At 45.7% G+C, this 14,107-nt stretch overlaps 1 protein-coding gene across 3 annotated transcripts in view; it reads right to left on the bottom strand.

The window, feature by feature from the left end:
• The window catches only part of LHPP (phospholysine phosphohistidine inorganic pyrophosphate phosphatase), a 127,373-nt gene that overhangs the window by 84,606 nt on the left and 28,660 nt on the right, over positions 1 to 14,107 (bottom strand). For 2 of the 3 annotated variants that reach the window (XM_038579041.1, XM_038579043.1), the window contains exons 4-5: positions 13,792 to 13,855; positions 12,773 to 12,865 (exon numbers count right to left, since the gene is read on the bottom strand). In XM_038579041.1, the coding sequence (XP_038434969.1) occupies positions 12,773 to 12,865; positions 13,792 to 13,855 (157 nt within the window). Of the gene's footprint in view, positions 1 to 10,689; positions 11,005 to 12,772; positions 12,866 to 13,791; positions 13,856 to 14,107 lie in introns of those variants that run through there. The other variant, XM_038579044.1, reaches the window with a different exon arrangement.

The raw sequence follows: 14,107 nt of genomic DNA, 5'->3' as shown, positions 1-14,107 counted from the left end.
CTTAAGAAGGCACAAAGGAAATTGCTCCCAATGCAATTTAATACGGTGCGTAATATTTAATATTGAAAAAGATCAGGCTTCAAATAGCAGATACAAGATTATCCAAATTGTGCATTAAAAATGTATATATAGAAACTAAAAAGTTGGAAAGGTTAAGCATGCTTTGCGTTTATTCTAGGTTAGTGGGATGATGAACAGTTTTTTTCCTTGTACTTTGTGAATTTTTCCCATCTCCTTTAATGAACGTCAGTTACTTCATACGATAAAATTCTTGTGCTTTGAGAAGAAAATCTATTTTTAAAAAGGCTCTTGGTGGCGGGGGTGGCGGGGGGTGGGGAATGTCTTAGGAAAATGTAAGGTTTTACAGACACCTTGTGACTGAGATAGATGCTAAGGGCAACCTCAAAGCCAGAACTTCCCGAAACTCCAGACGGTCTCAAACCCGAGGCTGGGGTGATAGGCCTGTCCCTGTCTGGAGACAGAGCTTCACGTTCAAATCAGGGCCTGCAGGAGCGGATGAGCCACTCCTCTGGCTCGCTCTCCCGATGCTCCAGGCTCACGATGTCCCAGCCAGGTGTCCCTGAACTGACACCCAAGACTGTGCACACAGATGGGAGGCAGGGCCTGGGCTGGTGCAGGGGACTGGGGATGGGTCTTCCATGGAAATATGTGATGGGGAGGAGGCCAAGAGAGAAATGAGTGACCCCACGTGGAAATTCACTCCCCAGCCACAGGTCTCACCACTAGGGTAACAGCCTGTCCCCACACCCACGTAGCTAGGACGAATAATCTGAGAACCAGCAACAGAATGACAGCACCTAGTCCATGTTTTATGCCTGGCCCTCTTGGGAAAAATCTACAAATCTTGCCCCCATGTTTGATAAGCCGTCCTGAGGGCATCTACCCTCCCCACCTAAGATCTTAACTTCATATTCTATAGTATATATTCTGTCAAAATATATAGTATTTTTCAAAATAGCAAGTGATGCTGTACTACTAAATACAACTTTTCAAAGTTCAATTACCAAGCCTAGAAATCCCACTATAGGGCAGCCTGGGTGGCTCAGCGGTTTACTGCTGCCGTCGGCCCAGGGCGTGATCCTGGAGACCCAGAATCGAGTCCCGCATTGGGCTCCCTGCATGAAGCCTGCTTCTCCCTCTGCCTGTGTCTCTGCCTCTCTCTGTGTGTCTCTCATGAATAAATAAATAAAATCTTAAAAAATAAAAATCCCACTATATGTTCGGCCCCCTCCTCGAGAAGTGGGGTACCGCAAACGCCTGGAGGGCATGGGGTCCCTAGCAGAATAATCCTAGGATCAATACTAGGGTTTCTGCAACTACTCCCTAATACTGTCCTTCTCAACTGGGGGAAAAGTGGCCCCCGGGGAACGTGTGGCAACATCTGGAGACATCTGTGGTTTCACAACTGGGGGAAGGATTGCACAGGATGCCCCCCCCCCAAAGAATGATCTGGCTCCAAAATGTCAAGAGCACCGAGGTGCAGAAACGTTGCCCTAACCTTAAAATGGAAACGTGAGCTCCGACAAGGACTGGAGCGAGGACTTCGTGAAATAAACAGACACGTGATGGTGCCCAGGTGTGCCCAGCACACGTGGTGCTCCAGCATTCCAGGTCCTTCCTTGCCAAGCCTCGGGCTCCCCATCTGTGAAATGGGTGCCCCCAGCTTCTTGGCTGCTGTGTGCTGGCTTCTGTGCTTACTAAGCACTCTGGTTTCAACAGCCCCAATTTCCACGAAACCTGCACAATTTGCAACGGATGCAATTTCTATGTTTATGGAAAACTGCCAAAACCCTCACATCATTTGGGCTTCAGTGTGAAGCTATAAAACCACCCACTGATTCAGAAGCCTTAAGCCATGAGAAATTAGGTATTTCTAGAAGTAACCTTTAAGGTATGTTATTCTTTGCCTTATTACTGAATCCCGGAAAGGGCCTAGTTACCTCTAAGAGGTTTGAATTTCCAATCTATTAGAGTAATACCAGCAATCTGTTATTTCTAGGCTATTGAGGAAAGGTTAGAATGAAAATTGGATTTGGGTGGTTGTGTCCATTCCGCGCAGGAGGAGGACTCAGCAGTGGAAGCGGGCCGGGCCCTGGAAGGAGCAGTTATCAAGGGAAATGACTGGTGATAACTTTATTGATTAAAGCAGCTTGAAAAATTTAAGATTTGCCACAGCCTGGCACTTTGGCAGCAAGATCGCTCCTCGTAAGCATTTTTCATTAAAAATAAAATAGCAGGAACAGAGAATTATTACCTTGTGCATAAGACACAGTTCATTTGAAATGGCCTTATTTTGAAATACTGCCTCAAAACGTCTACACATCCTGAGGCTCAAAACAACATTAACGAACATTCTAGAAAAATGGTGGGGTGAGGGTGTTAACAACATGCAGTTGCCACTCAACTGTCTGTCAAAGGGAAAGACAGAAATGACATGTGAGGGTGGAAGGGAGAATGATAATGTGAGAGGTAAATAAGATTCAGCTTCGCTGCCAGAGAAAACAATCCCTCAGCTACCCGGGGCCTCTGACGCTTGCAATCACTGCCGAAGGGACCTCAACCTCATCACGCACAAAGATTCACGAGGGATCCCCAAACCGAAGCCCACTCCTGGGCCCCACAGCCCCAGCACCCGCCAACTGAGATGTGCAGATTAACTGATGGGCCTCAGCTCCTCTCTGAGGTGCAGGGAGGGCAGTTTCTCATTCAGAATGTAAAAGGTGCCGGCTGTGAAAACACCTGAAAAATGCCAAAAAGCAAAAAGGGGAGAGGGGACCCATGCCAGGTTGAACTACCCAAATATGACCAATGATAATGTCATGACGTGCAGGTCCTCTGGCCTTGTGTCTAAGCAATGGAAGGCAGTTTCTGTTTTCTGTTTGTTTGGAGGAGGTTTTCTGAGATGACTGTGGTCATATTGCTTATATAATTCTAAAGACTCATGTTTTATTTTTATTTATTCATTTGAGAGAGAAGAGAGAGTGCACAGAGGGAGAAGCAGACTCCCCACGGAGCAGGGAGCCCAACATGGGGCTTAATCCCAGGACCCAAGCCAAAGGTAGACGCTCGGCCAACTGAGCCATGCAGGTGCCCCTCAATACTGTTTTTTTTTTTTTAAGATTTTATTTATTTATTCATGAGAGACACACAGAGAGAGAGAGAGAGGGAAAGACACAGGCAGAGAGAGAAGCAGGCTCCATGCAGGGAGCCTGATGTGGGACTCGATCCCAGGTCTCCAGGATCACACTCTGGGCTGAAGGCGGCGCTAAACCACGGAACCACCAGGGCTGCCCTCAATACTGGATTTAAAAAAAAAAAACTCACATTACATTAGCCTTTCTCCTATTCTGTAACAAATTATCTTAAGAATTTATTCTCTTAAATTTATCTTATGAGTAGAATATAAATATTTGCGGGGTGCCTGGGTGGCTCAGTCGGTTGAGTGTCCAACTTTTCATTTCGACTTAGGTCGTGATCTCCAGGTCACTGGGTCGGGCTCCATGCTCAGTGCAGAGTCTGTTTGAGATTCTCTCTCACCCTCTCCCTCTGCCCCTCCCCCTGCTCATGTGAGCTTGCGCTCTCTAAAATAAATACATAAAATATTTTAAAAATAAATATATAGGGACGCCTGGGTGGCTCAGCAGTTGAGTGTTTGCCTTCGGCCCAGGTCGTGATCCTGGAGTCCCGGGATTGAGTCCCACACTGGGCTCCCTGCAAGGAACCTGCTTCTTCCACTGCCTATGTCTCTGCCTCAATCTCTCTCATCAGTAAATAAAATCTTAAATAAATAAATATAAATATATATGCATACACATATTGTTTATATTTAAGAAATGGAAAAGTAAGCCATAATATTTATAAAAAGGGCTCCAATGAGATGAGTAGGAAGAGAAAGAAAAGGACAGGAGCTCTACATGCTTGACCATATCTTGTTTTATGGATTTGATTTTGGAGCAAATAAGCATTTTACAGAACTATAGACAAATGTAAAAAAAAAAAACAAAAAACAAAAAACAAAACAAAACAGATGTAAATGTTGAAAACCAATTCCTTAAAAAGTAGAAGTAAAGTGAATTCAAAAAGGAACTATTCCTTGTGGCTCAGTGTTTTGGCTGTAAATCTCTAGAGTGAGGCGCTCTGTGCAAAAAAAGGAACTTTCAAACAGAGAAATCTCAAACAGTAAAGGTAATCAGTCCTATCAGATTAAGTGATGAGTCAGGATAGTGACACTGTGATGGCCGTCCAGTCCACTGGGACAGCCACCACAATACCGTCCCTAGCACTGTGGCGGCAGCCCACTCTTGTTTGGCTTCTTTCCCATAGTTTCTGAGATTCAAGGCTTCTGTGCATACTATAGGCTAAAACAAATGAGTGATTCTATTGGTATCCTGGAAAGCCAAGACTTTGTTGTTGTTGTTGTTTTTTGGAGAGCCAAGATTTTTGATGTGGAAAAAGGAAATACAGATAGAAGACTGATAGGTCAAGTACAACCCCACAGGCCTGATGAATCAGAGGTTTCAGTATTAACTCCTGATATAGTTCGTGTTTAAAGAGAGACTTGGGGCCTGGGTGGCTCAGTTGGTTCAGCGTCTGCCTTCAGCTCAGGTCATGATCCTGGGACTCTAGGAGCCCCACAGAGCAGGGAGCCTGATTCTCCCTCTGCCACTTCCCTGCTTGTGTGCTTGCACTCTCTCTCCCTGTCAAATAAATAATTTTTTAAAAACTTTAAAAGGAATATAGATACTTATCTGAGCCTTGTTGACTAAAAAAGCTTAGAGGAGCACCTGAGTGACTCAGTAGTTGAGCATCTACCTTCAGCTCAGGGGATGGTCCCAGAGTACCGAGATTGAGCCCCCCACATCGGGTTCCCCTCAAGGAGCCTGCTTCTCCCTCTGCCTATGTCTCTGCTTCTCTCTCTGGTCTCTCACGAACAAATAAATAAAATCTTTTTAAAAAACAAATAAATAAAAATTAAAAAGCTTAGAAAAGGGGCGCCTGGTGGTTCAACTGGTCAAGCATCTGCCTTCAGCCCAGGTCATGATTCCAGGGTCCTGGGATCGAGCCTGTGTGGGGCTCCCTGCTCAAGGGGTAGGCCACTCCTCCCTCTCCTTCTGTCCCCCCCCCCCACGTGGGTGCGCTCTCTCTCTCTCTCTCTCTCTCTCTCTCTCAAAAATAAATAAAAAGTGTTAAATAAAAATTAAAAGACTTAGAAATGATGATCAATCCAGTAGCAACAAGAACTGTTAATGTTCCAATTATGGTTTCTAAATACCACTTTCCACTAAAGTTAAGCATGGCTCTTTGGAAGGAGGGTGAATCCCAGGCCTGAGGCAGGAAATGTGCAAAGCAGATGTGGAACATCCTGTCATAACAGGGTATAAAGAACCTCAAAGACTATTGGGGTCAGATGAGAAGGACCTAGAGGCCAACCTTAAGGGGATCCCACTGGTCAAAGATGAAATACTTTGAACAGGAATAAGATCATGACTGTAATGGACTGAAACACATCAAATATGCTTACACCTATCTATTTATAGTGATGTATGTAGTTTTAAATCTCCTTCATTACCTTGGGAGGATGCTAGAGAATCAACTCATTATTCTGAAAACTAATTACCAATGAGAAAGAAACAGGCATTTATCTGGAGTTCCCTATGTGAACCGTACCTCAGTTTGGTGAGTTTTCCTATGCAGAAGTAATCCAGAGGGGAAATAAAGAAGGAATGATAGAATTCAAATATCTCCATTCTATAGTCCTTGATGAATTAAAGGAGTTAGCACCAGTCATGAATAGCAACTAATAACATGAAAGGAGAAAACAGGACATTCCATGCTTGCTGATGGAGGACACGCTACCACCTATAAAGCAGTTATCAGGGATCCCTGGGTGGCGCAGCGGTTTGGCGTCTGCCTTTGGCCCAGGGCGCGATCCTGGAGATCCAGGATCGAATCCCACGTCAGGCTCCCGGTGCATGGAGCCTGCTTCTCTCTCTCTCTCTCTCTCTCTCTCTCTCTGTGTGACTATCATAAATAAATAAATTAATTAATTAAAAAAAAAAACTCAAAAATCATTAAAAAAAAAAAAATAAAGCAGTTATCAAAAAACTGAACCAGATTCTGATCAAACTTCTAGATCTAACTATCAATATTCAGAGAACAGAGGACAGAAGAGCATGTGAAGGTATACCAGAGGTGCAAGCAACAAAATCCAGACTGTGGGACAGGACAAACCACCCAGTTTCCCCTTCATAACGTTGCAAAACAAAAGGGAGATGGAGGGTGGGGGAGGTGGGGGGGAATCAGTAGATTAAAAAACACTTGAGAATCTCACTGACCAATCACAATGTAAGAGCCTCATCTGGATCTGATTCAAACAAATTGTAAGCAACATAAAACAATTATAAGACCATCAAGGAAATGTGAACAATGGATATTTGATGATATTAAGGAATTATGGTCGGTATTATTTAGACATGACAACGGAATTATCTATGATTTTAAAAAGAACTCCTCTCTTCTGGGGACACAGAAATATTTACGGCAAAGCAACAGGATTTCTGGGATATGATTCAAAATAACCTAGGGGACGAGTGCCTAGGTGGTTCAGTCGTTCAAGCAGCTGCCTTCGGCTCAGGTCACAGTCCCAGGGGCCTGGGATGGAGCCCCACATTGAGCTCCCTGCTCAATGGGCAGCCTGCTTCTCCCTCTTGAGACATTGCTTGTGTTCTCTCTCTCAAATGTGTAAATAAAATCTTTAAAAAAAATCTAGGGGAGAAGAACAGGTGGAGTATAGTTTAAACAACTATAAAACTTATTAAACTTGAAAGACTATTTGATGGCCAAATATGGGACAATCTGAGCAACAAAACTAAGAATAATGGGAATGGACTGTAACTCAAAGAATAAAACAAATATCCCTGAGTCCATGTTGGAATAAATAAGTCAATGGGGAAAAAGAGGAAAGCTCTTCTTTATAGTAAATTCTAGCTAATAAATACAGAAGGAATGATAGAAATACAAAATCATCATTTGGCAAACACCCCATAATAACTGCTTCAGGTTAAGGATTATCAATGGACGCAAACATTAAGAGGGGAAAAGAATGATGGGAAAGAGGATATTTATACAGTCAACATGCTTTCCCACAAGATACTTATTAGTTACACGGAACAAGAAGTAATTCTGCAGTGGAGAACCCTGGCACGCAGCACCTCCGGAGCTGATCAAAGTGAACCCAAGCAACAACGGAGTAAAGTACTGTCACAAGCCACCTGATGGAATGCACCGAGGGCACAAACTGTTTCTGGGACATGCCTGCCAAAAATGCATAACCTAAAATTAAATTAGGGCGCCTGAGTGGCTCAATCAGTTAAGCATCTGCTTTCGGCTCAGGTCATGATCTGGGGTCCTGGGATCGAGTCCCACGTCAGGCTCCCGGCTCAGTGGGGAGTCTGCTTCTCCCTCTCCCGCTGCCTGATGCTCCCCCTGCTTGTGCTCTCTTTCTCTCTCTGTCCAATAAATAAATAAAATCTTTTTTAAACATAAAAAATTAATTTAATTGTGAAGAGACATCGGGAAAAAACCAAATTGAAGGACAGTCTACAAAATAACCACCCAACACGGAAAGCTGAGCAACTGGCCCAGAAGGGGGCCTGGGTACACGACTGCTACATGCAACTGTCCCAGACAAAGAGGCTGGTGGGCTGGCTGATGACGTCTGATTTTATCACCGTTCTGTGTCTGTTATGTAAGATGTTAGCATCTGGCGAAGCTGGCTTAAGGGCATATGGCAATTCTTTGTGCTAATGTTGCAACGTTTGTAAGTGTGAAATTACTTCAAAATGAACAGTTAAAAATAAGGGTTTTTTAAAGTAGTTGTTAGTTGATCATTAGTGAAGCTCGGTGATGACTATCCAGGAGCTCATTATACTACTCTCTCCACTTGCATAGATACTTGAAATGTTCCAGGATAAAAAGTTAAAATGAGGAGTTCCGGAGATGAAACAGCCACATGCAAGGTACAGACCCTGTTTGGATTTGATTCAAACAAATCAACATGAAAGAACATTTCTGAGACAGCCAGGGAAATTTAAATATGGGTGATGGGATGATACTAAGGAGTCACTGTTAATTTTGCAGGTAGCTTTTTTTTTTTTTTTCCATTATGATAAAAAGCACACAATTTACCAGTATAACCATTTAAAGCCTACAAATCAGTGGGATTAAGTACATCCACAATGTTGTATGACCGCCACCCCTGTCCAGTTTGAGACATTTTATCACCCCAAAGGGGGGATTCTCCCCATCAGCAGCCAGTGCCCCCTCCCCTCTCCTGACCCCAGCAACCACTAATCTGTTTTCTCTGATTTGCCTATTCGAGGTATTTCACCTAAAGGCCATATATCATGTAAAATGGGGCCTTCTGTGTCCGGCTTCCTTCACTTACCCTAATGTTTTCCAGGTTCATCCACACAGTAGCTTTTATCAGCATTTCGTTCTTTTTATTTTTTTATTTTTTTAGTTTTTTTTTTTCATTCTTTTTATAGCTGAAATATTCCACTGCGTGAATAGACCATATTTTGTTTATCCGTGCATGTGCTGATGAGCGTTTCCATTGTTTCTGCCTTTTGGCTATTGTGAATAGTGCTGCTATGAATATTCATGTACAAGTTTTTGTTTGAACACCTGTTTCCAATCCTTCTGGATGCAGTCGTAGGAGTGGAGTTCCTGGGTCATACGGTGCTTCTGTTTACCTCATCCAGAAGCTGTTTTCTAGAGTGGCTGCTACATTCTGGCCAGTGTTCCCACGTAAGGGTTCCAACTTCTCCACATCCTAGCCATCGCTGGCCATCTTCCATTGTTTTTGTTTTTAAAATTATTATGCATAGGAGCACCTGGGTGGCTCAGTTGGTTAAGCGTCTGTCTTTGGCTTGGGGTCAATCCTAGGGTCCTGAGATCGAGCCCCGCATCAGGCTCCTTGCTCAGCAGAGAGCCTACTTCTCCCTCTGCCTGCTGCTCTCTCTGCTTATGTGCTTTCTCTCTGTCAAATAGATACTCTTTTTAAAAAATTATTATGGATGGCCATCCAAGTGGGTGTGAAGTAGGATCTCACTGTGGTTTTGATTTGCATTTCTCTAATGACTGATGATGCTGAGCATCTTTCTGTGTGCTTCTTGGCCATCGTTAGGTGTTTTAACATATTGTAGTTATGTCAAAAATAACCATCTTTTTTGGAAAGACGTACTATAATATGAAAGGATACCACAACAACAAATCTGGGATTTAAAATACAACAGGAAAAAAAAAAAAAAAAAAACCAACCCACAAGTTAAAAAAAAAAAAAGATGAAGAAGAAAAGAAAATGAAGGGAATCTGGCAAAATCTCTTATTTACTTTTTTAAAAGATTTTATTTATTCATGAGAGACACAGGCAGAGACACAGGCAGAAGGAGAAGCAGGCTCCATGCAGGAGCTCAATGTGGGACTCAATGATCATGCCGTGAGTCGAAGGCAGACGCTCAATCCCTGAGCCACCCAGGTGTCCCTGGCAAAATCTTTTAATTGTTAAATCTGAGTGATGGATATATGGAGAGAATCACTGCATCATTCTGTAGTTTTTAGGGTATAGGTCCTTTACCTCTTTGGTTAGGTTTATTCCTAGGTATCTTATGCTTTTCGGTGCAATTGTCAATGGGATTGACTCCTTAATTTCTCTTTCTTCAGTCTCATTGTTAGTGTATAGAAATGCCACTGATTTCTGGGCACTGATTTTGTATCCTACCACACTGCCGAATTGCTGTATGAGTTCTAGCAATTTCAGGGTGGAGTCTTTTGGGTTTTCAATGTCCAGTATCATGTCATCTCCAAAGAGGGAGAGTTTGACTTCTTCTTTGCCAATTTGAATGCCTTTTATTTCTTTTTGTTCCTTGATTGCTGAGGCTAGGACTTCTAGTACTATGTTGAATAGCAGTGGTGAGAGTGGACATCCCTGTCGTGTTCCTGATCTTAGGGGAAAGGCTCCCAGTGTTTTCCCATACTGCATCATTCTGTTATTTGTGTATGTTTGAAATATGCCACAATAAAAACAGAAATTAAGTCCTAGGAAACAAAGTCGTGAAAACCCAGGGTTGTTAATGCCTGTGGTCTTCGTTCATTCAAAGCACAAGCCTCTCCTCTTCTGCCAAGCTCACAAGGCATTTCCTGGGTTCTTCCTGGGGAGCCCAGAGACCTCGTGCCTTCTGACATTCACAGATGTCAAGGAGGCTTGGGGGCAGAGGTTCTCAGCTTCTGGGGCTAGGGGCCATCCTTCTCCAGGCACCATGAGAGACCAGCGCTCTAGACCTGAACACATGTGGGAAATCCAAGTCCAACAAGAAGGGAGCACTATCCTGGGGGCACTCGCCTCACTGCAGGACGCTGACATTGTCCCCAATGCCATGTCCCAAACAGACATCAGGGTGGCCTCAGGCCGGCTGCAGACACATACCCATTGTCTTTTCAGTGATGCTCTCAGAAAACCACCTGCTGCTGGGGACCAACTCCATACTACACAGGAAGTAGGGGGTACTGTGGACACCAAAGTCGTTTTGGTTTTTTTTTAAGATGTATGTTGGGAAGGCCATCTGTCTCAAAAATAGTCATCATGTAAAGGTGGCAAGATGCATGATTTTATTGTCACATATTCTTTAAATCTTGCTATAGATGGTCTTTTCAACGAACTGGCTTTTTTGGGTTTTTTGTTTTATTTTGTTTTTTTACGGAAAAACGTCATCTTATTTTATCATTACTAACGTAAGCATTTGATGCCAAAGAGATGAAGGTAATTTCACAAACTCAGAATGTTTGCAAGGACATAAAATTTCCATTTTATTGCGGTTTTCTGGCACACTAGCTCAAATGCACTTGTCTCCAAGCACTCCTGCACAGCTCCTTCGGAGTTATTTCAGGCAGCCTCAACATGTGACTCTGCCCAATACTGTGGGTCTAGAATAAACATATAAAATTTTAATTATTAACTTTTTGATGAATGAGGTAAGAAATAAAGTCAACAGGTGATGGGAGTCATCAGTTGGACTGTTAATTTCCAACGAGAAACTCAGTTGAAATGTTTCTTCTGATACTGTGGTTACAAATGAGAATTTTCCAAAAACAAGGGCAGAAAAGTACAATGAAAGAAACTTCTGGGATCCCTGGGTGGCGCAGCGGTTTGGCGCCTGCCTTTGGCCCAGGGCACGATCCTGGAGACCCGGGATCGAGTCCCATGTCGGGCTCCCAGTGCATGGAGCCTGCTTCTCCCTCTGCCTGTGTCTCTGCCTCTCTCTCTCTCTCTCTCTCTGTGACTATCATAAATAAATAAAAATTAAAAAAAAAAAAAAAAAGAAACTTCTGCAGCTTAGGCCTCTCCTAGCACTAGGCCTCTGAGAGCAGCAAGGCAGAGAACCTTTCCTGCAAATCAAGTGGGTTTCCAGGATTTCATGTAGTGGAGCTTCCAGGGATAGACTCTCAAGATGTATCATTAAGCTCAACACTCCCTGGGCTCTGGTCATTTTAATCATGCCCGAAGAGTTAGATACCCATCCAAGTCCAAAGGGCGGAGGAGGAGCACGCACATTGGTCTGGTCGTAGGCAAGGGCCAAGTGTTGTACCATGCGAAGCTTTCTTCCACAGACGTGGAGTCGAACAGTCTTGCTTAAGAGACTGACCCCATAAGGGTGGTCAACGTAGGAAGAGCTAGAGACATTTCTCTCCCCCATGTCTTACTGCCACTCTGTTTAAAAGGTAAGTGGTAAAAAAAAAAAAAAAAAGTAAGTGGTATTAAGAAAATTCAGTTGTATGTGTTGTTGTCTTTAATGATGCTCTACTGCTACTCCATTTCTTCTTTTAAAAAAAAAAAATTATTTATCCAAGACAGAAAGAGAGAGAACAAGCAGGGGGAGCAGAGGGAGAAGGAGAAGCAGGGAGCACGATGCAGGGCTTGATCCCACGGGATCAGGACCTGACCCTAAGCTGAAGGCAGATGCTTCCCCAACTGAGCCACCCAGGCGCCCCTGCTCCATTGCTTCTTGCTTCTGTTTTTGATGTGTCATCCTAGCCGCCGGAGGTACCACATTAGGGATGCCATCAATAATTAGATGGGCTATTCCCGACTCTTCATTAATCAATTCATTTGTTGATGCTTCGTATCTGAGAGGCTTCTCGGAGAGTGGGCACACCAAGAACTCCAGCGGCACCCCGTGGAAGGCGTGGGCCGGATCCCCTGTCCTCTGGCTGGCCTGCTGACCGCCACGACCCGGACACATGAAGGCACCTATGGGCGACGTGGGCAGTGGCGTGTACCCACGGTGCTGAGACGAGCATGGTCTAGACGGCAGCCCGTGACCTTTGGCCGGCCCCCCCAGCCCCTCACGTCTTCTGTGAACTGTTTTCAATACATTGGTCAATTCTTATCCTTCCACAGAAGAAGCAGAAGTCACTTAGAGATGGCCATAGGCATTCGTTTCTTTCTGTTACTGAAACTAATTTAACTGGATGAAAGCCTTCAGTAGGTCTCCTCTGTGGTCCTTCTTCCCCTTTCCAGGAAAATCAGCTCTCGTGGGTGGAAGGGTCCCCTCTCACTGCCCAACCTCCAAGGCTGCCCGAGCCCTTGAACCCACCTCAGGCCCCAAGGCCGCCCTGCCGGAGTGCTCAGGACCAGAGCATTCCCACGACGGAGCTGCGTCCACACACACACTCCCAAGAGAGGCCACCCTACCTCGTGGGCTTCCACTGCCATCTCCTTCAGGGCCGACCGGAAATACTCAGGAGAAGGCTTCCCCACCACTTCGGCTTCGATTCCACAGGCATACTGGCAAAAGACAAAAGGACACAGCATGGGTTGAGAATGAAGCAACAGGTGAACCCCACTCCGAAGGCCTCCCTCTGGGGAACCAAGGAAAGAGTGCCCCAAATGGGTGCCCATAGGCCAGGGCCTCCTAGAGGCAGGACACTTGGGCCGAGAGACACATCTCAGAGGCAAGGGAATCGCGACTCCACATGAGGAGGCTATGCTCACGGCAACCCCACAGGCCCCCTACCATCTGCTCTAAACCCTGAGCACAGCAGGAAGTGGGCCACCCCAACACGGCCACCACCACCATCCCCGCTGGTGCTCTCATTTGCATACTTGCTTCTCCCCTGCCCCCCAACTCTGTCACAGGCCCTCCAGGGGAAGGGGTGCAGGGCTCTATCTGCCTGCTGCTTAACCCTCCCACCTGAGTGCAGGTAGGCAGGAGCCAACAGAGCAGTGAGGATGGCAGGCAAGCTGACCCATCGGGAGGGGTCAGAGTGGGCACCGGCGGCTCCATCTGAGCCTGGCCTTGGAAACTAGAGGAGGGAGTCGGCAAGGAGTCCTGTGAGGACACATCAAGCTCAAGGTGCTGCAGGTGACTAGCGTCAGCAATGAGGCAGGTGGTCCACACAGATACGGAAGCCAGAGTCTGAGAGGAGAGCACCCAGTGAGCACACCGGACGCCAGCCGGGGCCGCAGCATGCAGGGCTGGGGTGTGGGGAGGAGCAGAAGGGACAGGAGAGCAGAGTGACGACCAGGGCGGCCGAGAGGCCAAGCTCTGGGGTGGAGGGGGTGCTCAGCCTGAAGCCCCAAACAGGAGCGCCTACTTTGGAAACATAGAGGGCGAGTCAGACGTGGAGAGCACCCCCACCTCCAGAAAGACCAGAAACATCCCAGGCAGCCCTGATCCTTGAAGAAGGTGCAGACAGACTCAGGGCAGGTACCTCAAGCGCCTTCGTGTAGGCACCAACGTCCAGCATCAGGCCAGAGGTCTCCTTGTAGTAGCGTCTACGAAAGAGCAGGAGGGGACAAGGTGAGCTGAGCCCAGGAGCTGTGCCAACAGAGCCCAGCGGCGGGTCACGGTGCCCGGGCAGGAGGACACTGGGTCAGCAGCTCAGTCCCAAGGGCCCCCTGCTGCCAGCCTTATGGGGACGCCAGGGGCAGATGGATCCAGTCCCTAACACAGAGACAAGTGGCCTCTGTTCTGGGAAAGGGCAGAAGGTCCATAGAGCATGTGGTGAACCCCTAACTGCTAATAAT

The sequence above is a fragment of the Canis lupus genome, chromosome 28, assembly GCF_011100685.1.
Source record: "Canis lupus familiaris isolate Mischka breed German Shepherd chromosome 28, alternate assembly UU_Cfam_GSD_1.0, whole genome shotgun sequence".
NCBI classification, from domain to species: Eukaryota; Metazoa; Chordata; class Mammalia; order Carnivora; family Canidae; genus Canis; species Canis lupus.
This window is presented reverse-complemented; position numbering and strand designations above follow the sequence as displayed.